Raw genomic sequence first — 24,644 nt, forward strand, 5'->3', positions numbered from 1 at the left:
ATGAACCTGCCATCTTGTGTGTCTGGCCTGGACAGAGGTTGGGCCCAAGTGAGCCATGCATGAACTTGAAGTGGATTTTTTGTGTGCAGAATCATATAGCACCAGTTCCATTAACTTGTGTCTGTCATGAACAGTTTTATGGTGAATAGTTTCTTTTGTTTGTTAACGATCATCAGTATTTTGAATTGACTAAATTCTTACTAGACTGACATTCCACAAAGACTTTTAGCTTAGGTTATTTTACAGGAAAAGAAAATTCAAATATGAATTTTTATCACATTTTTTTAGAATACATGTTTATTTTTCATCAAGAAAAAGAGGAAATGGTATAAGTGAGTACAAGTTGATATGGACTTTGGTATAGTGCTGCATATATGTAAATGGTGACCTTATTCAACATGTATCAGTGGGAAATGCTAAAATATCTGACATTTGTAACAAACCAAGTTGAGGATATTTAATCAGTAAGACAAATGATAGTAGGTTCTCTTAATAAATGAAGGGCATTAACACAAGGTCCATGTGATCAGGCTGACTATTTGTGTCCATAACATTTCAGAACATCTTGAAGTTTAATTGGTCGTTGGAGATTCTCTAGACAATGTTTAATGCTATGATCATGATTCAAATAATTATAATGAATGCTTTCCTTGTCATGATAAGAACACTTCTAATTTTTTGTTATTTGAGAAAAATTAAATGATAATGGCCTGAACAACCTAAAAAAAAAAGAATAAATCAATTTATTTGTATGTGAAACAACTAATTTTGCTCTAAAGTCTTTTTGTAATGGTATTGGTAATGTTAAGTTAAGACGAGCTATCACTCTGGCTCTCCATCACTCCCCTGAGACAAGTTCAAGGAGAGTAATTTTAGCTCCCCTTAGCATGTGAATTTATATAGTATGAATATGATAATATCTTTTAACGTAAAAAAAATGGCTGTCTGGAATCACTCCCCACAATTTGTTATGGCAATGTCTGTGGTTGTATAGGTCATGCAAATGATATTACATACTATTAATGTCAATAGAAATTAATAGATATTTGACCAAAAATGTTAATCATGCATTCTTAAAAAACAAAAATTCTGTACAATTATAAATCTCTGACGATCAATTTAATAACCTTGATCATCATTTGTTGTATAATTTATAAAAGCCATACTGATACACAAACTAGAAGATGGTATATCAAAATTGTAATAACATCAACAGACGGTCAAAATATTTTTAAAAACCCACACTGGATAACCATCACGTTTGAAGCCAGTAATCTGAAAAGAAATATTTCTGAAGTTCTTGACATTCCTGTTAAACAAACATGGCCATGAAATATTGCTGAAGTATTTGATATTTCTGTTAAATGAATTGCCAATGATCCATATCTTTAGCTATTTGACTTGAAATATTGCTGAAGTATTTGATATTTGTGTTAAACAAATTTCCATTGATGTATATCTCTAGCTGATTGCCTTCAGGAAAAGAAATATTGCTGAACTAATTGATATTCCTGTTGAACAAACATGGCCAATGATCCATATCTCTAGTTGTTTGACTTCAAGAAAATAAATATTGCTGAAGTGTTTGACATCCCTGTTAAACGAACATTATAAGTTATCAATCTCTAATTGTTTGTCTTAAACAAATATGGCTGATGTGCTTGAAATTCCTGGTAAACGAACATGGCAAGTTATACTCGTTTCTAGCTTTTTATCTTCAAGAAACAAATATAGCTAACGTTTTTGATATTCCTGTTAAACGAACATAGCCAGTGATCCATATCTCTAGCCATTTGACTTTAAAGAAAACACACACTGGTCAAGAGGCAATGTTGAAGTAACAGAGTATGCAACAGTATTTTCATACTTCATTCACAGCTTTTTTCTTTTTTTTCTTTTGTTCTATTGCTTTATGATGTATCATGTTAATCTATCAATTTGCCTGGGCAAATTGAGATAAATTCAGTGATCTGTATTTTCTGTGTCGGGATATGATGTTATTTGGCTCACAATCCATGTTTGTACCCAGTAAATTAATTATGAAGGAATAAATGGCACACAAACACACAAATGATTTAAGTCAAATATTACACAATTAATTAGAAAGTTAATTTACTAACTAGTCCACTCTTTTCTGACTGCCAAAGGTTAACAGTAATAACACAGGAGTGTGTCAGTTCGTGCAAATCACATTGGGGGGGGGGGGGGGGGGGGTTAAAAATGTTCCTTATTGTACATTAGTCATAATTACACACGGTCAACCCATGGGAAACGACAAAGGTCTGAAGATGCGTTGGTAATAGTTCTGCCAGTCATACTATCAACATGTCAGTCATATTATTAACACGACAGTTATACCATTAAACGTCAGTCTTACCATTAACACGTCAGTCATACCATTAACACGTAAGTCGTACCATTAACACGCCAGTCATACCATTAACACGTCAGTCATACGATTAACACGTCGGTCATACCATTAACACGTCGGTCATACAGTCATACCATTAACACGTCAGTCATACCATTAACACGACAGTCATACCATTAACACGTCGGTCATACCATTAACACGCCGGTCTTAACACGCCAGTCATACCATTAACACGCCAATCATACATTAACACGTCTGTCATACTATTAACACGTCGGTCATACTATTAACACGTTAGTTATACCATTAACACGCCAGTCCTACCATTAACACGTCGGTCCTACCATTAACACGTCGGTCATACCATTAACACGCCAGTGATACGATTAACACCAGGTTTAAGCCCTGTGGTGTCAGAGGTGATGAATTCCTTTTGGTGAACATCAGCAATCCATGATTACCTGGGTATGTTTAGTTAGTGATAGATCGTATGATCGGGCTGGCCAGAGCAGGACAGGAACATGTGTTACTTTACATAATGGTTTGGGGAGTCACGTGTAAGATGTATAGTTTTCTCCTTCCATCATTTAGTTGAAGAAACGATGAAACTTTTATCTTGTGGTTTTAAACAGAGACTTATTTTTTTTTAATTCTTAAATATGTGTCTAGGCATTGTTAACATTAACCATTGTAATCATGCTGCAGAGTCGTGTCCCAGTAATGTTGGCTAGTGAGTGCTCCATCAGCTTAAGGTGAGTTCATTACAATCGAGAGAGAGAGAGAGAGAGAGAGAGAGAGAGAGAGAGACAGACAGACAGAGAGACACAGAGAGACAGAGAGAGAGTGAGTAAATATGTGTGTTTGCGTGTGTGTGTGTGTACGTGCGCAGTCCTCGAAATGTGTTACGTTTGACGGGTATCATTGCCCAATACCAAATTGAAATTACCCGATTTCTTGACAGAGAGTGGCAAAAACAGAGAAATTACAACGATGCTGTCGTTTTAATCCTTGATAGATCTCTTTTGCCACTGTAAATATCCTGACCGGTATTACCATGTTCATTATGATTGCACACATACAAAATTTAAAAACCCAAACAAAATTAAAAAAAACACCCACAAGCGAATCACAATTGACAAACTAATGCATGATCAGCATGTGTATAGACGAACTATTAACGCACACTTTTGTCGTGTATTATTTCTGTTAGATTCCAACTTCCATTTGTGGCATAGGTGCTACTTTCCTTCTCCACGCTTTGATGATCTCATCTCTTATCTTCCGGCGAATCACCGCGTACATTAATGGGTGTACGATAGTGGTCGTGTATGCTAACAGAAGACAGACGATTTTCGCCATACTGATTTCTATACTGTCACTGACCACCATCTGTATGACAGTGATCACAACGTGCGGTCCCCATAGTAACGCAAACGTGATGACTATTCCCTTGGAAACACGCAGTCTCTTAGTGTCTCGCTTACGTTGTAGGTAGCCCGTCATTGTCCCTTCCGACAAGGATCCGGACACTGTCATAACAGCTGTTATGATGTTACTGTGTTTAGACGCTGACCTGCAAATGGCGACATAGAAGAGGATCATTCCAACAGTGGTGATGACAAAAATCAACACATAACACAATTCGTAGAAGTAGTAAGGGCTGTTGTGGTTTATGACATAATTACAGCTGAAATAGTACACACCTACATCTGACAACGAATCTTTGTTGAGAGCGAAAAATGGTGTGCAGAAAGATAATACGGCTAGACTCCAGATAAGAATCAAGAAATAATTGAGTTTAGTAGTGATGATGCGTTCTCTTGTCGGCGTAACAATCGCGAAGTACCGGTCCAGAGTGACCATCAACAGCGTCATCAAGCTGGCGACACTGACGAAGGCAACGATGGCCTCGAGGAAGTAGCAGAACAGCGTATGGGGGAAATAGGACTTGAACAGCGCCACCAACGTCACCGGAATGGCGGTCACACACAGGATGAGATCGACAATATTGAGGTTTTGGATGAAGTGGTTCCCTTGGCCATGGTCCTGGTTTGTCAACAGGACGCGCTGGCTGGCTACCAGCACGACTAGGTTGAAGAACAGACCTAAGACAAACTGCAGAATCAAAATGGCGGCGGCCACTGCGATGAAAGCAAGGTCATACTCCAAAGACGTCATCTCCTGCGAAGAATATATAATTAAAATACGGATTTGCAATCGTCATCATGTCAGCAGAAAAGGGTTCAAGGTTTTGCGGTGATTTACCGATACAGTCATGCGCCGTGGCTTATTTTCACACACCCATATTTATCAAATTCAAATACCTTGAACTAGCAAATAGAATATTTCTTACAAGGTAAATAGTTAATTCTGACAGTCAAAAACTGAAGAAAATTTCAATGACGTTGACATCGAGCATTTCTACGTTTCCATCCTTTGAAAGAAAACATGTTGACTCGTGAAATTGATCCTCGTATTGTTTTAAAGCATTCACTAGAAGTTCTGTTTTACCATCCTTTGAAAGAAAACATGTTGACTAGAGCAATTAATATATGACCATCCTGTCTGTTTCATTCCCATAGACTGTGTTAAAATACGCAGTTGCTGTTCGTTTTATTTTCTTTATTTGATGGTCATATAAGTGACGCTTAGTTAAAGTGTAATTACTATAACTGGCCTAGAATTGTGTGATTTGCAAATGCTATGAACTGTGTCATCGTCACACAACACCACACTGCGTCTTATATCCGTTTAATGATGCAGCTAAACTATTCCGGTAAGTTCTATAACAGTACCACTGGCAGCGTTTGTCCTGGGAGAAAAAGTAATGTTGTAAATAAACTATATATAACTTTCACTTGTAATAGTTCACTGTATTAGAAGTACATTGTCTCATATTGCCAAATCTTGTGAAGGCAAGAAACGAGTATTGATATTTCAATTAATGGGCAATCTGTCAACCCTCGCGAAGGTGGCCTCCGCAGCTGAGTAAAGTATTACATTGCCAAGTGAATTTACCTTGGTTCGGAAATAACATGGAACCATTAGTTGGACTGTTGCGAATCATTGTCGTTCAAATGTATGCATAATTAATGAACGCTGATAATGGGATAAAATATCGATAGCAGACGAGTTTTAGATTAACTATAATATATTATGTGTAGGAAAGATAAACTTTGCGTACATTTTGCAGAGCGCTTAATTTTTAGCCAAAGCTTAGATTAAAAGTACATGCTGTTCATAAAAATGATCTCCCGTTTTAGAAATTTGAATGCAAAATAATAATAATAATAATAATAATAATATAAAGAAACAGCAATTGAAATGACAAAAACACCACGGAATCTTCATGACTACATTATAGGTCTACTCATTCTTTTGACACTATGCAATATAATTATTTCATTGCGTGTACACACACAAACGCGGCGCGGAGAGAGAGAGGGGGGGGGGGGGGGGGGGGGGGGAGAGATGTTTTACATTATAATGTTTACTTTCAATAATAAACTTCCGAGTAGCCTTAACCATAACTTCATTCTCATGTGTTGAGTAATTTGGATTTCCAGAAAGAATAGTAGTGGAATTAAGATTTATATATTGAGGAGAAAGAGTAGGGAATTGGAGGGAGAGATCGGGAAAAAGGGATGGGAATGGGTAGCAGGAGGAGACCGGTCTACCATTTTTGGGTGTGGTAAAAGCATTGCTTTTCTAGAAATATGTGTGGGCAGTAGATACTTTATAATTTTTTCTTAAAATATATATATATTTTTTAATCTTCCGTCTTGAGGTGTCGACGGTGTGGCAGGTTATTACAGTTTATGATTTCATTAACAATTCTGAGCACCCCCCCCCCCCCCCCCCCCCCCCCCCCCCCCCCCCCCCCCCCCCCCCAAAAAAAAAAAAAAAAAACCCAAACAAAACAACAACAACAACCCCAACTTGAATGCGCATTTCGGTAGTTTTCATAAATGTATATTTGTGTATTATGGGTCATATTTTACTAAAACAATGTTTATAAGTCATCAGTGATAAAAAATATTAGTAAAAAGTCCACTGGCCTTTAATCAATGTTGTTATTATTTAAAAAGTGAACTATATTAAAATGAGCCAGCTGCCGCTTCGTGTAAAACCATTTTGGACACTTATTATCCAGACGTGCTTAAGCAAGAGAATATACATTAAAAAGTTCACCAGCATTAGTATGATATTAGTCTTAATACAAGATGAGTAGGGTATCTGTTTAGAATGGAAACACGCCTCACGAACGAAACATTCAATCTAGATTCTTCAAATGTGAACATTAAGGATTCTTTTATCGTACACTAATTACAAATATACCGACCTACCGTTTCTGGAGATGAAGAGAAAGATCGCCTGACTGTGAACAGTGGCAGTATTACTTATCAAAACGAGCAACATCACAAGAACCGCCAGAAGACGAAACGTTCAGCAGACGTTTTTATCTGTCGGACAGAATTGCAACAAATGAAGACCCCCCCCCCCCCCCCCACCACCACCACCACCAAAAACACCCCAACAAAACCCACCCACACAAAACAGCTATCATAATGCATGATGTGTGTATGTGTGTCTGTCTGTGTGTGTGTGTGTGTGTGTGTGCGTGTGTGCGTGCGTGCGTGCGTGTGTGTAAATCTCAAAAATCAAAATAGGCCTTACTACTAATTCTGGGCGTACTATGGGCCTAAAGAGTAAATACAGAAATATTTTTACATGCCTATTTCTCGTTCTAGTCAGTGCATCATGACTGGCATATCAAAAGCTGTGGTATATGCCATCCTGTCTTTGGAGTGATGCATATAAAAGATCCCTTGCTACTAATGGAAACAATGTAGAGGGTTTCCTCTAAGACAATATGTGAAATTACCAAATGTTTGACATTCAATAGCCGGTGATTAATAAATCAGTGTGCTCTAGTGGTGTCGTTAAACAAAACAAACTTTACTTTATTACACGTTTGTTTGAATAGAATATCCTAAATGGGGGGGGGGGGGGGGGGGTACAAGCTATTGGGTGAGTAAACTAACATTTTCTTTTTACTTTGGAGTGCCTGAAACACGATTTCATACGAGTTGCAAAACAAACTGGCAGTGTTTTCAATGACGAGTTGGACAGTGTTTTCAATGACGAGTTGGACAGTGTTTTCAATGACGAGTTGGACACTTGTTTTCAATGACGAGTTGGACAGTGTTTTCAATGACGAGTTGGACAGTGTTTTCAATGACGAGCTGGACACTTGTTTTCAATGACGAGTTGGACAGTGTTTTGAATGACGAGTTGGACACTTGTTTTCAATGACGAGTTGGACACTTGTTTTCAATGACGAGTTGGACAGTGTTTTGAATGACGAGTTGGACACTTTTTTTGAATGACGAGTTGGACACTTGTTTTGAATGACGAGTTGGACAGTGTTTTGAATGACGAGATGGACACTTGTTTTCACAGCTTATTTTTATTTCTTCATATTCATTGTGTAGTAAGAAAAAGTTAATTTTATGATCCACAAGTTGGGGTTAGGTGGGGGGATGGGAGTCGTACGGTTCTGTTTTTGATATCTCTATCCTATCCAGCTGCGAGATATAGCTCAATGATGTATTTGTGTTCCTGAATGTAGACAGATTGCAGAAGTTATTCCCACCTCAGTGGATCAGTTGACGAAAGTGACATTTTAGCCATCGCAACGTCTAACCACTGATGAAACTATGTGCTTGGGTGTCTTTAAATAAACTGAACACTCCATACGTTTCCGCATATGCGTACAAGACTGCCCTCCCAGTGTTGGGGGAAAAGCCTCAAATTTGGGCAGAAACGATAGAGATATTCGTGCAAAATGAGATGGCCTGAAACCGTTTCACCATATATGTCCATCATTCTACCCACAGTATTAGTTGTATTCCAGGTAAAAATACGTAGGGATTCATCTGCAACAATGTATAGCTATTTGTCAGTGATGCCAATATGAATAAATGTTATTCAGATTCGTCTCTAAAAATATATGTCAAGTAATAAAATATTTGATATCCACTAGCCGATGATTAATAAATCAGTGTGATCTAGTGGTGTCGTTAAACAAAACAAACTTTTAACTATTTGACTTTTAAAAAAATATTATTTTAAAATGTTGGTTTTGGTGGGACGCCACCTTTTTCTTATTTAGAAGTTGGTACAATATCATAAATTAAATGTAACACTTTATTACCCATATGGGTAAAAATATCTTGGTATATATGATAGTGATACGCCACGTTAAAAAGCCAAGTGGGACGTAGCACTTCGTGAGTCGTGATGTCATCGATTGGCGCACTACTATTATGATTGTAAGTAATAACTAGGATATTGTTGAAATAATTTTCATTGTCACTCGCTAAAGCTCGTGACAACTGAAAATTATTTCACTCAGGACATAAACATGATACGAAATGGAAGCTCGTTTAATATCCTATAACTACGTCATGTAATACGAGACATTTACAACAACCACTGAAGTGCATGCTAATACTACAAAGTTAGCTTCATTGTGATTTCAGGAATAGTATCATCATTTATACCATCACTATAATTAGACTGGTACCCTGACGCTTGTTACGTATATCACATACAATGACTTACATGGGTTTAGGATGGACTGTGAAACACCAACTGGCTATTGTGTATCACTATACTGAAACTGATTATTCAATTACCGTTATTAAAACAATAGTTTTATTTAAATCTTGTACCATTAACACACACACACACACACACAGAGAGAGAGAGAGAGAGAGAGAGAGAGAGAGAGAGAGAGAGAGAGAGGGAGGGGGGGGGGAGGGGAAGGAGGATAAAATACGAATCATTGCTAGCCGATGACTAGTCACAAACATTACACGATATCCAACAAATAATTTAAGAAAGGCGTGTTGCTATCACTCTTATCAGGCTCGTGGGAACCCCGAGACTTGTGCCCCCATCCCCACCATCACTCAAAATACCCTTTCTACGGGCCTGACATGAGGAGGCATGAAGGTGGTCAGTGTATTTTCATATAAATTAAGTTTGGTTTAACAGGTATTTGTTAAGCCTACATATCCATAATTAGCACATACTTTTATTTCGAGCACAGTGTCAGTTAGTACCACATACACACACGTACTCGCCCCCCCCCCCCCCCCCCCTCTCTCCGTCTCTGTCTCTCCCTCTCTCTATTCTTAGGCAACACGTAAGCCATCTATTTACAACACAATGGACTCGATATTTATCAATTGAAAGAGTATGAAACGTTAAAGGCTAATCAAGTATCGATTATGTTATATACATGTCAGCCGTAAGACTCAGATAACGGCCATTAATGTAATATGTCTCGTTCCAACCAATGTTGCACGACTAGTGTATCAAGTACCATGATATATGCTGTCTTGTCTACATGGGCTACTCTTTCCGATTAGCAGCAAGGGATCTTTTATTTGCGCTTCCCACAGGCAGGATAGCACAAACCATGGCCTTTGTTGAACCAGTTATGGATCACTGGTCGGTGCAAGTGGTTTACACCTACCCATTGAGCCTTGCGGAGCACTCACTCAGGGTTTGGAGTCAGTATCTGGATTAAAAATCCCATGCCTCGACTGGGATCCGAACCCAGCACCTACCAGCCTGTAGACCGATGGCTTAACCACGACGCCACCGAGGCCGGTGGGATTCCTCAAAAACAATATTTCAAAATTATCTACTGTCCGACATCCATTTGTCGATGATTAACAAATTAATGTGCTCTAATGGTGTTGTTTAATAACTCTTGTAATGTTTTCCATATCTTAGTGCAGTGTTTGGTATCTATACTATTATAGGCGTCTGGAAATAACAGTATATTAGATGTTCAACGAGGAGATGCACTATGTTCAGAGTTGAATAAGCGCGTGTACACAAATTTCTGCAGGAGAGTCTAGACTGGCTGGAGAAGCCTCTATGGGATCGAGTTATGTTCCCCTGAAAAATACATTAAAAGTAGTAAGGAGGCGACCTTACTACTAGAGGCGGGATCTAGCTCAGTCGGTTGAACGCTCGCTTGAAATGTTTGCGTCGCAGGATGGAACCACCTCAGTGGATCCGTTCAACTGATTAGGTTTTTCTCATTCCAACCAGTGCACCACAACTGGTCAAAAGGCCGTGGTATGTGCTTTCCTGCCTGTGGGAAAGTGCACATAAAAGATCCCTTGCTGCATTAAGAACATGTTGCGGTTTTCCTCTATTGACTACGAGTCAGTATTACCAAATGATTGACATCCAATAGCCTATGAATAACATATCAATGTGCTCTAGTGGTGTCGTTAAACAAAACAAACTTTTCTCTACTTTACCTTACCACTATTAAAAACGAAATTTTGCTTGAGCATGAGTTTCAACCTTCGCGCCCCATTCTATGCCATAATTAAAAGACGCTGATGGACCATCATCCGTGTATGTCTGGGCTGTAACGCGACCTCATCACAGATCACCTTCACCGACTCTGAAACCATCTGGGACGTATCTTGTGTTCCACTGTAGCAGTTCCTGTCAGTGTCTCTACTTTAGTACTGGACCAGTGTCGAGTCTACAGGCACCGGATCTTCGACGTATTCTTCCCCGGATGGAAGATGCTATTCTTGCTGCTCAATACTGTTGTGGTCTAATCTGTTTCTTAATTATTTTAAAGAAAAATGTAATTATATTGGGTTGAGGTCATGACAGGGGAGAGACTAAATCGTAGACACTGAGAGTCGTCAGCCAGTGAGCGTCTACTGAATATTCATGATCAAACGGTTGAGCGACATCGAGATTTTACGACATCGAGTGATGTTCTGGTGTATACATATATAAATTATTCCAACTGTAGATATTAATGTAACAAGTATTTAATAATATACAGTGTGCTTAATAAATTGTGTAATTGAGTGTTACGTAGCGTATATCAATGTCGTTGTTTGTTGTTTTCCTGCTCTTCTTCTGTGGGCCCCTGGGTGTGCTGTAACCTGACCGTGGTGCAGGGGTGTAACATTCTCTTTGAGAACCCCTGCGTGTGCTGTAACCTCACCGTGGTGCAGGGGTGTAACATTCTCTTTGAGAATGGCCAATACAGCACAAAATTGAAGTTTTGAGTAAAATTCAGTATCCGTAAATTTCTGTGATATTTGTGTTTTTGCACAGTTCTTTACACTGTTTTTGTTTAAGTCTTGAATTTTTATATTGATGTTGATCATCACTTTATTTATTTGCATTACCATAGTTTGACACCCAATAGCCGATGTATTTTTCGTGATGGGGTGTCGTTAAACATTCATTCATTCATTCATTCATTCATTCATTCTTCTGTGGGATAATCCCGCCGATATTTTGATGAATTTTACACCAGTGGTTACGGTTATCTAAACGTCAAAATTGTAATGCACGTCTGTACAACTTAATTTCATAAACAAATAAACAAACAACAACAACAAAAATCATTCAACAACTACAGAATGTATAATTTAAAATAATTACTGTATAAATGAGTACAGGTCAAACCGATTACAAAAAATGTTGTCCACTACTGTTAATTATAATTATTTAATTATTTGTAATAACAATTGTCCTAAATAAAAATAATAACAACAACAACACAACAGTAGTTACGGTAGGTTTTTGGAAAATTATAAATTTAAGATTTCAGTAGGTTGGATTATAAATACATTATCTCACTACCAAGTACACATGAAGTCATCCAGTGATGTAGTTAACAAATTACACACTTCTTGGCTAATGTCTATTTCCTCAAAGTAAAAGTCTACTTTTGTAGACACAAAATTAATCAATTATCTAAGTGATCAGAGTAGATTTCTGTTTCTTTATTTTTTTAAATATGATTTTTATTAAATAGATTTGAATAAAGTACCACCGAAGGTTCATTTACCTTTAATATACATATACATACATGTATACATACATGTTACATACATACATACATACATACATACGTGACAGTGTGAGTGTGTGTGTGTGTAACCGGCCTCGGTGGCGCAGTGGTTAAGCCATCGGACTACAGGCTGGTAGGTACAGGGTTCGCAACCCCGTACCGGCTCTAGCCCATAGCAAGTTCTTAAGGACTCAGTGCATAGGTGTACTACACCCTCTTCTCTCTCCCTAACCACTAACCAACTAACAACTAACCCACTGTCCTGGACAGACAGCCCAGATAACTGAGGTGTGTGCCCAAGACAGTGTGCTTGAACCTTTATTTTTTATTTTTTTAATGACACCACTAGAGCACATTGATTCATTGGATGTCAAACATTTGGTAATTCTGACATAGTCTTAGAGAGGAAACCCACTATATTTGTTCATTAGTAGCAGGTAATCTTTTATATGCACCATACCACAGCTTTTGATATACATGTACCAGTGGTGGTGCACTGGCTGTAATAAGAAATAGCACAATGGTCCAATAAAAATGGACCGATCCTAGACCGACCATGCTTTACCAGTGGGCTACGTCCGGCCCCTCCAATTTATGTAGACACTGAAAATTAAATATGAATATGAATTATTCATCAACTATCTAACTGATCAGGGTAGATTTCCATTTTATTACATATGTGCATTTACATTTCCATTAAAATTATATTATTATTTTTTAAGTGGACATCTTACTGTATGTTTACTACCGATGTCAGTGGTAGTTTTCAGAAAAACAGACATGTAACATTTCAGAAGGGTGGATTTTATGATACTTACATGTATCTACTGAGGATACATGGATATCATCCACCGAGGGTAGTTTTCCTTTAATATGTTATATTACATTACACATATGTTGGCTAATGTATATTTCAGCTACGTAAACACCGTTTAATGTAGACATGACAATTCAATATGAATGTGATGGCTTAATCTATTATTTAACTGATCAGGGTAGATTTTCTTTTCATGTGTAAAAGTTTGATCTTTTTTTTTTTATTTTTTTTGTAACAAGATGTCAATAATCTTACTGCATATTTACTATCCATGTCAGGAGTGGTTTTCAGAAAAACAGACACGTAACATTTGAAAAGGGTGGATTTTATGATACTTAACTACTGAGGGTATATACATGTATGGACATCATCCACCGAGGGTAGTTTTCCTTTAATATGTTATATTACATTACACATATGTTGGCTAATATATATTTCAGCTACGTAAACACCGTTTAATGTAGACATGACAATTCAATATGAATGTGATGGCTTAATCTATTATTTAACAGATCAGGGTAGATTTTCTTTTCATGTGTAAAAATTTTTTTTACACACGTAACATTTGAAAAGGGTGCATTTTATGATACTTAACTACTGAGGGTATATGGACAATATGAATGTGATGGCTTAATCTATTATTTAACTGATCAGGGTAAATTATCTTTTCATATCTTTTTTTTTATTTAAATAAATAGATATGAATAACCTTACTGCATATTTACTATATATGTCAGAAGTAGTTTTCAGAAAAGGAGATCCTTAACATTTCAAAAGGGTGGATTTTACAGTATGGTACCTAACTACTGAGGATACATGGATATCATCCACCAAGGGTACTTTTCCTTTAATATGGTACATTACATTACATATATGTTGGTTAATGTATATTTGAGCTGAGTAAACACCTTCTAATGTAGACATGACCATTTAATATGAATATGATGGCTTAATCGATTATCTAACTGATTAGGGTGGATTTTCTTTTCATATGAAAATTTTAATTTTAATTTAATTTAATTTTTATTATTATTATTTTTTAATAAATAGATATGAATAACCTTACTGCATATTTACTATGTCAGGAGTAGTTTTCAGAAAAGGAGATTCTTAACATTTCAAAAGGGTGGATTTTACTGTACCTAATTAACTACCGAAGGTACATGGATATCATCCACTGAGGATACTTTTCCTTTAACATGGTATATTACATTACATATATGTTGGCTAATGTATATTTCAGCCAAGTAAACACCTTCTAATGTAGACATGACAATTAAATATGTATATCATGGATTAATCCATTATCTAAATGATCAGAGTACATTTCCAAATTAAAAGAAATTATTATTATTATTATTATTATTTAAAAATATATGTGAGTAACCTTATGGTACATGTATGTTTACTGTCAGTGCTAGGGATAGTTCTAGGAAAATGAGACACTTAAGATTTGAGTAGGGTGGATTTTACAGTACCCAACTACCGAGGGTACATTATCGTCAAAAGATGTATTAATTTACATATTTGTTAACTAATGTATATTTCAGCTAAGTAAACACCTTATGTAGACACTATATGTGATAGATTAATCCATTATTAAAAGGATCAGTGTAGATGTCTAAATTGTATGTAATGTTTTTATTTTGTAATCAAATATATGTGAATAACCAACCTTACAGTATGTTTACTATCTATGCTAGTAGTGGAGCAACTTAGCTGATCAATTGTGCACTTTTCTGTGAAAGCATGAACATTGCCAAATGGTTAGATTAACCCAATACAAGGATATTTAGTCCAGGGCCCACTGGAAATTGCACCCTGTATGGCTGCCATCTTGAAATCCAAGATGGCCACCATTGTGGACCTGTTTTGTTTAATATCTCCTTAACTAATACACATATCGAGAGAGTTGAAATGCCTATACCCACATGTTAGGAGACTAGGAATCCAGTGGTGACAGAAGTGTTTGCAAATTGTGGCTGCCATCTTGAAATCAAAGATGGTCGCCGTCCACATGCTATTTTGCCAATCTGATTAACAGCTCTACTGGGTCTGACAGTAGATCTAACAGCATTGCGTGGACTCTTATGTCCAGGTGACATTTTATCTATAAATAACAATTTAAATATCGACCAATTACACTTCGCCTTTTATAGCGTTATTCGGGAACATACAAATTCTAAAAATATTGGGCGAGACTATTTATGTAATAGGCGACCTTGTTGGTCTATTTCAACACTGAAAAAACAGGGGGGAAAGTGCAGTAATAAACTCTGGATTGTATACTAGTATAAACAGATTTTATGGCTATACCATCACAGCGGTTTTTTTTGTCTTGAAACGAATTTTATATAAAATTTTATATTGAAATTAGTTTTCAGCATACTTCGTAATTCACCCGAAACATTTCATATACCCTTGGCATAATCCCGAATGTTTTCAAATTCTTTTCAAATCACTGGCATGATTTTGCAAGTAAGGTTTTGATTGGTCGAATGAAAGGTCAACTGGACCTCATCCAACGGGCTGCTGTTAGATCCACATGTAACATCCCAGAGGCATCAATGGCTTCATTATGAGAGCTGACTGATTTCTTCAAATGCACTTGCAAATTTATGGCTCATTAATAGGAGATGGTATAAATATAATATAAAAAAAACCCCCAGAATTACAGGTAGTGAAATGTTTAAGCAACACTTTGACAGCAAATTAGAATTTACATTGTCAAACCATTAACAAACATAACTGAACACATTTTATTCTGACTGAGCACATTGAGTTTGCATCTTTTAATGTCAGGATACCAAATTTTAAGTATGTAAATACTGTCTGAGTTTCCAATAACAATTATATTGTATCTAATCACATTAAATATTTATTATAAGCAATTCCTTATTTTTATAAACCATAGTCAAACATTTAAAACAACAGAACATGTCGATTAGATTTGGATGTCCAAACATATGTATTTCAAAATTTTCTTGTGGCCATTTTGAAAAATATGGCACCACTCCACCCGTTGCCCACTAATTTTATATACATGTTGTAGTACCTATCATAGAATCTATAAATGTATATATATGTGTATGTATGTATGTATGTATGTATGTATATCTATATATATTGTATATATGTCGAGGTTGACTATTACATACATAGTTATTAACGCACTGGCGCAGGGGATAATTAAATCCTTTCTGGCCTAAAAAATTGTCCCATGCCGTTGCTGGGACTCGAACCTGTGGCACCAATTCGCCCGCAAATTGCAAGACTAACCACGATACGCTCTGAGCTATCGAACCTTCCATAAAAAGGAAGTTTCTTTCACTCAACCATATGTATGTATGTATGTATGTATGCAACGGGTGGAGTGCATGCATGCATACATACATACATACATACATAGATACATATATATATATTTCATTCTTCTCTACACTATATGCCTACAGTTTATGAGAATAAAGGTCATTGTCTTTATGATAATCTCGAAGAATTGCCACTTGGGTGTGCAAAATTTGACACATAGTTGTTATCTATGGATTCTGACACTGTTGGGGGTTCACATCGATAATCCACTGGGTGCCATCCTTGAGAAAACAAAGAAGAACAATTTTTATATCTACCCCATGGTTTTAGGAGCCAGGAAAGACACTGGTGCCATCATACTTGGTGTCATCATAATTCATGAGGGTGGGTAATGCGTTCACTTGATGCACGGTCGGTCTAGGATCAATCCCTGTCGGTGGACCCACTGGGCTATTTCTCATTCCAGCTAGTGCTCCACAACTGGTGTAACAAAGGCCATGGTATGTACTATTCTGTCTGTAGGATGGTGCACATAAAAGATCCCTTGCTGCTAATCGAAAAGAGTAGCCCATTAAGTGGCCACAGTGGGTTTCTTCTCTCAGTATCTGTGTGGTCCTTAACCATATGTCTGATGCCATATAAGCGTAAATAACACGTGTTGAGTGTGTCATTAAATAAAACATTTCCTTCCTTCATAATTAAGATTTCATAAATGGGTCACCTGAATACAAGATGGTTGCCAATATGGTGGTTCAAATGGAGAAAATGGCAATAAATTGCTTATTGTTTGATACAGAAAAGTAACTCTTGCATTTAACCCATGGTTTTAGGGATCAATGAACACAATGAAAGTAGTTCTTCTATACCTGTTAATTTTAATTTATTCAAGATGGCCACCAATATAAGTAATGAACCGAGGAAGGTGGAACTGTTAAAAGTAACAGTCACACAAAAGACTTGGTTTAAAAGGATGACCTACATGTAATAATGAAAAACCGGCCTCGGTGGCGTAGTGGTTAAGCCATCAGACTACAGGCTGGTAGGTACAGGGTTCGCAGCTCCAACCCAGAGCGAGTTCTTAAGGGCTCAATGGATAGGTGTAAGGCCACTATACCCTCTCTCTCTCACTAAACAACTAACCCACTGTCCTAGACAGACGGCCCAGATAGCTGAGGTGTGTGCCCAGGACAGCGTGCTTGAACCTTAATTGGATATAAGCACGAAAATAAGTTGAAATGAAATGAATAATGAAACACTATATTAAAGTGACCCTTTATTGGGTTATTTTTTTTCTCTCGGGTACTGTGTGTGTTGTTTAGTGAGCATGATAGTTTTGCCAGTTTGCAATGGAATTCAGTTTTAGCTGGTCTGGGTTTTTTATTTTTATTTTTACAATAATGGTATTTAACACTGGGAATAAATAGCAAGTACTAGGCCACCTAAAATAATGTTACACTGCAAATTAACAAAATTACATCATGCATACTACACCATGCACAACACTACCAAATATCTTACATTCTATTGGCCAAGAAAAGGTCACTGTAAAATAATGTTACAATGCATTTTACATCTGTCAATCCATTCAACTGATTGGGTTCTTTCTCGTTTCAACCAGTGCACCACAACTGGTCAAAGTCCATGTTATGTGCTTTCCTGTCTGTGGGAAAGTGCATATAAAATATCCCTTGCTGCATTAAGAAAAATGTAGCGAGTTTCCTTTGATGACGATATGAGTCAGAATTACCAAATGTTTGACATCCAGTAGCTTATGATTCATTAATCGGTGTGCTCTAGTGGTGTCGTTAAACAAAACAAACTTCTTCTTTATATCTGTCAAATTATTTTATTATTATTAATTGATTATCTTAAACCCACAAGTTTTTTCAATGACTGTGTTAATCATTTTACAAATATACAGTGGCACTTATTTTTAACAGTTCCATCTCCTTAGGTACATTGCCTGTATTGGTTGGCATCTTGAAATAATTAAAATTAACTTGTATAGAAGAATTGAACTACTTTCATTGTATTCCATGACCCCTATAGGGTGTATACTACCAAATCAAATCCCATAGACGACAATAGTAACATATGTGGCTAAAACTCCTACCTGCAACGTATCAACCGACATAAACGCCACGGATATAAATACTACCACCCCTTACACTTAAAATGAATCAGAAAAAAATGGGGGTCAAGCTGCTCGTTTCTGAGATAACGGGTAGCGTCTATGACTACCCTAGTTTCGCACAAAATTCGAGTACTTTTTTTCACAGGTACCCCATACATGTTTCAAGCGCAAGGCTACTTGACACATTGGTACTAGATGAAATAAAATTGCAAATTTTTTTTACCCAGATGAAACTATTATTTTTTACAACCAACACACTCACATTTATAACCAATCACAGGACTTGTGGTGTTCACTTCTCTATCAAAAGTTCGGTGCACCTCGCACTTTGACCCAGCCGGAAGTTATTTGGTTTAGTACTACCTATACTGATAACATACATTTTTCAAAAAGTGTCCAGCTATGTGTCTTTATGACAACCAGGATCTGGTGTATTCTGACATAAACTGACAACCTCACTGAAACTGTTGTTTCTACAGTGCAACCTAATATAATGTACACCTCAAAAAGCATATATATTGCATATAGTTTTGTACAAATGCAATATGTCATATTAAACAACAAAATGTTTTAAAATAAAACTCCTGAAGATATTTACTTTCAGTTGGGTGTGTGTACTCAGGTATATATGTAGAGACAACAAAGATAGTCAGAGTACCTCTACCCCTTTAAAGAATTCCATTAAAACACATGCACTTGATTGACCTCTAGATTATGAAGACCTTAACAGGCACATCAAAGAAATATCAGTATTAAAAAAATACACTGTCTGAGGAAGGAAACACAAACATGACTGTACCTGTATGAAGTAATGACTTAATGTCCTGAACATTAGTGTTGGGAGGAAATCCTGTATGCTGGGTGTGGGTGTCTTCAAGTTACCAGGTGTGCGAATTTCAAATCCATCGGCCATGCTGATTTTCATAATGAACCATCAAAACTATTGGCAGCCACCAATATTCCTGACTATATTTTATTTATAGCCTACTGTAGTTGGAGGTTTTAATAGTTGTGATATCTGGAATAATCATGCAGCTTTAACACATTTATTTTTGATTAATTACTGAAAAAAACTATTTTTAAATGACAAAATTACCCGAACATCTATTTTCTTGCATTATTTTCTAATCCGGATGAATACAATATGTACATTAGATGTATTCCTACAATCTGTAATCCAGCATTTTATTTAGCTAGTAACATTAGGTAATACAGCTTTAACAATAAAATAAATTATCAACTTAATCCAAGGCAGATAATCAGATCTGAAAAAATTGGTTCTGAATCTAGTGTAAACTCAAAATGCTTTTCATGAGAGCTAACTAAGTGATTATTAAAAAAAAAAAAAATATCTGGAGATCTAAGTATATGTTTAACAACCTTATTGTTATGTACAAATAAGAACAGAAGGCACAATAGTGACAACAAATTTAATTATGTTTTTGGTAAAGTTTTTCTTAAAATTTACTTTAAATTTTGCATAAACTACAAATTTGTCTAAAATATAACTTAGCACCCTATAAATATGTCAAAATGACAATAAAAATCAACTTCTTTACAAATTTGAGTTTTCAGAATTTCATACATAAAAAATTAACATTGTTAATGGAAACTAAAGACATTAACCCACTATTGGGACATGCTATTTTTAATATAAAAATAAATTGCTATTAAAATCTTAGTTCAGGTTGCTTATATATAATACCATATTTAAGAGCAGTTGTATATGGCAAGTCAAATACCATGTAAAAAGAAATTATTGAAATCTTTACAGTATGAATTATAGGCCAAAACCAACTTTTCTTCAGTGCTAACTTTGATTCAAACTCCATTCAGAGCCATGTACAGAGATTATTGTCAAGGTCAAGGTCATTGTGAACTTGCATGATCGAGTGATGGCTAATTTATCAACCAGTATAGTTTAATTAAATAAAATGACAAAATCATAATATTTTTTTTTTATGCACTGAATATGTGCTATATGTGAATAGTATACTACCAAATCAAATCCCATAGACGACAATAGTAACATATGTGGCTAAAACTCCTACCTGCAACGTATCAACCGACATAAACGCCACGGATATAAATACTACCACCCCTTACACTTAAAATGAATCAGAAAAAAATGGGGGTCAAGCTGCTCGTTTCTGAGATAACGGGTAGCGTCTATGACTACCCTAGTTTCGCACAAAATTCGAGTACTTTTTTTCACAGGTACCCCATACATGTTTCAAACACAAGGCTACTTGACACATTGGTACTAGATGAAATAAAATTGCAATTTGGTTTTACCCAGATGAAACTATTATTTTTTACAACCAACACACTCACATTTATAACCAATCACAGGACTTGTGGTGTTCACTTCTCTATCAAAAGTTTGGTGCACCTCGCACTTTGACCCAGCCGGAAGTTATTTGGTTTAGTACTACCTAAAACCATGGGTTAGATGCAAGAATTACATTTTAGTACCGAATAATAAGGAAGTTATTGTAATTTTCTCAATTTGGACCACCATATTACATGGCCCATTTAGTTAAATCTGAATTTTGATAGCACCATTGCCCTCCTTGGCTCCTACAACCATAGGGTAAATGCAATAATTTTTGTTTATCTGTCAATTTATAAGCAAGCTATAGCCATTTCCCTGATTTGGCCACCATTTTGTCCACCATCTTGGATTTTTCTTCAAGGGTGCCCAGGTGACACCCAGTAGATTATTGTGCAGACTTTGAACCCAAATTGGCATTTGGCTATTCACATTTTTATTTTATTTTTATTATAATAATAATTTTAAAAAATATAATAATTTGTTATAATATGGAAATCTACCCTGATCATTTAGATAATGGATTAATCCATCATATACTTATTTAGTTGTTAGTGTCTATATAAGAAGGTGTTTACTTAGCTGAAATATATATTAGCTAACAAACAAGTAAATTAATATATACCATATTTTGGGAAAAGTATCCTCGGTGGATGATCTTGTAACCCCGGTAGTTAGGTACTATAAAATCCACCCTATTGAAATCTTAAGTGTCTCATTTTCCTAGAACTATCCCTAGCACTATCCCTAGCACTGATGGTAAACATACAGTGAGATTATTCACACATATATATATATATTTTAAATTAAATAAAAAACAAAAAAACAAAAACGTAATTTAATTCTTATAATTTGGAAATCTAGCCGTATCATTTGGATATTGGATTAATCCACCATATACATATTTAATTATTAGTGTCTACATAAGAAGGTGTTTACTTAGATAAAATATACAATAACTAACGAAGAAAGGAAATATTTTATTTAACGATGCACTCAACACCTTTTATTTATGGTTATATGGCATCAGACATATGGTTAAAGACCACACAGATATAGAGAGAGGAGGAAACCCACTGTTGCCACTTCATGGGCTACTCTTTTCAATTAGCAGCAAGGGATCTTTTATATGTACCATCCCACAGACAGGGTAGTACATACCACAACCTTTGATATGCCAGTCATGCTGGTACCAGAAATCAATAGCTAACAAATACATAAATTAATATACCATATTAAGGAAAAAGTAGGCCTACACTCAGTGGATGATATTGTACCCTATTGAAATCTTAAGTGTCTCAATTTTCTAAAACTATCCCTAGCACTGATAGTAAACATACAGTAAGGTTATTCACATATATTTAAAAAAAAAAAAAAAAAAAAAAAAATTCTTATAATTTGGAAACCTACCCTCATCATTTAGATAATGGATTAATCCATCATATACATATTTAATTATTAGTGTTTATATAAGAAGGTGTTTACTTAGCTGAAATATATATTAGCTAACAAATAAGTAAACTGTGACGGAACATGCTCTTAATTTGTTTTCGCCTGTGGCGATGTTAATTGTTTTAGAGGGCCGTGTGCAGTCCCAATATGCACTTAGACTAGGTGGGCACTTTGTTACATAATACCTCTGCGCAACGGTGGTCGAGCTGTTCTAATACACACCCAGAACAGGTGCGGAGGCCATGTGGCCAGTAGTTACATAATACCTCCGCTAGTTCGGTTACGATCGGGGTATTGCTGGCGAACTAGGCGACGACCAGTCTAGGCTTCTAAGAAAAAATACCGACTCTGTGAGTTGTGGGAAATTCACATGATAGGGGGAGGACTGCGATGTGCCCCCAGCTGATATTCGGTTTTGTAATAAATAGCTAGGATTTAGATTTATCGGGGAGAAACATAGGAAGGCTGCAGGGGAAATGGACGTCGTCCACTGAACGAAATATATAAGTTCAGTCCGGACGTGGTAAATATATTTTTCTGCTCTGTTGTATAACCTTGATGTGATTGATGTGACTTTAAATATTTTAATACTGTATTATACCAATATTATTTAGTGTTTCCGGTAAACTGACGAAGTAAATTGTAGGCTTCACTGTTCTAAAATTATTAAGGCTTAACCAGGCATCCTAGAGGACCTAGGTAAACTGTAGGTTATTGTCTTTATTATGATAGGTACCAGTATTAATTCTGTATTAGAAGGTTACTGAATGAGTAGTTACGGGTTAATTAAAAATTAACCAGTTAGGAATAGAGTTGTAATTCCTTTATTAATTAAGTTCCCCTGGCAGCGTTTCTCAATTATTACACGTGTGTGTGTTGTATCACGGTGAAGTGATTAGAATATTGTGTAAACTAGACACCTAGTGATTAACTAAGTGATTAGTTCTGGGTTGTTTTTATTATTGTTGTTGTTAACTATTAACTGCGGCAAATATATTTGTCAGCTTAAGGTTAATACAGATTCCAAAGTGTATTGTGTTTTGTTGTGTTTTCTAGTGAACTAACGTGCTATATTATACCTAGAGCTGAGCCACTCGGGTATAGACTGCCCGATACAGAGAGATCTAATAGATCTAATAGATAGTAGATACAGTTAGGAGAGATATTTGGATAATCGTGTTTCATTCAGTTACGGGTATTATAGGATCCTTCGGTAGATGATCTTGTACCCTCGGTAGTTCGGTACCATAAAATCCACCCTATTAAAATCTTAAGTGTCTCATTTTCCTAGAACTATCCCTAGTACTGATAGTAAACATAAAGTATGTTTATTCACAAATATTAAAAAATAGTAATAATAAAAATAGAAAAAAATAATAACTTGTTATAATTTGAAAATCTACCCTTATTAGTTAGATAATGGAAAGAAAGAAAGAAATGTTTTATTTAATGACGCACTCAACACATTTTATTTACGGTTATATGGCATCAAACATATGGTTAAGGACCACACAGATTTTTAGAGGATCGTTTATTTGCGCTTCCCACAGGCAGGATAGGACAAACCATGGCCTTTGTTGAACCAGTTATGGATCACTGGTCGGTGCAAGTGGTTTACACCTACCCATTGAGCCTTGCGGAGCACTCACTCAGGGTTTGGAGTCGGTATCTGGATTAAAAATCCCATGCCTCGACTGGGATCCGAACCCAGTACCTACCAGCCTGTAGACCGATGGCCTACCACGATGCCACCGAGGCCGGTCTAAGGAAAAAGTACCCTCAGTGGATGATCTTGTACTGTTGGTGGTTAAGGTACTCTAAAATACAGCCTATTAAATTCTTAGGTGTCTCATTTTCCTACAACTATTCCTAGCATGGATAGGAAACATACAGTAAGGTTATTCACATACCCGGTATATTTTAACAAAAATAAATGAAGGAAGGAAATGTTTTATTTAACGATGCACTCAACACATTTTTATTTCTGGCTATATGGCATCAGACAGGAAGGGATCTTTTATATGCACCATCCCACAGACAGGATAGTACATACCACGGCCTTTGTTACACCAGTTGTGGAGCACTGGCTAGAACGAGAAATAGCCCAATGGGTCTGACAGGGATTGATCCCAGACTTACCTCACATCAAGCGAATGCTTAATCTACTGGGCTATATCCCGCCCCACTTTTACAAAAATAGAAAATGAAAATTACAAATAACAAATTGTAAATATACCCTGATCATTTAGATAATGGATTAATCCATCATATTCATATTTAATTTTCAGTGTCTGCATAAGAAGG

The 24,644-nt window shown here is 36.2% G+C and overlaps 1 protein-coding gene across 1 annotated transcript; it reads right to left on the reverse strand.

Moving 5' to 3' along the window:
* Positions 1-3,263: 3,263 nt before the first annotated feature.
* On the reverse strand, positions 3,264-5,833 carry LOC121372530 (G-protein coupled receptor 22-like). Its single transcript, XM_041498897.1, has one exon. It carries the CDS (start codon positions 4,550-4,552, stop codon positions 3,581-3,583), a length of 972 nt encoding a protein of 323 aa, XP_041354831.1. The 5' UTR covers positions 4,553-5,833; the 3' UTR covers positions 3,264-3,580.
* Between the last annotated feature and the right edge of the window lie 18,811 nt (positions 5,834-24,644).

This window comes from Gigantopelta aegis, chromosome 4 (genome assembly GCF_016097555.1).
Source record: "Gigantopelta aegis isolate Gae_Host chromosome 4, Gae_host_genome, whole genome shotgun sequence".
NCBI lineage: Eukaryota > Metazoa > Mollusca > Gastropoda > Neomphalida > Peltospiridae > Gigantopelta > Gigantopelta aegis.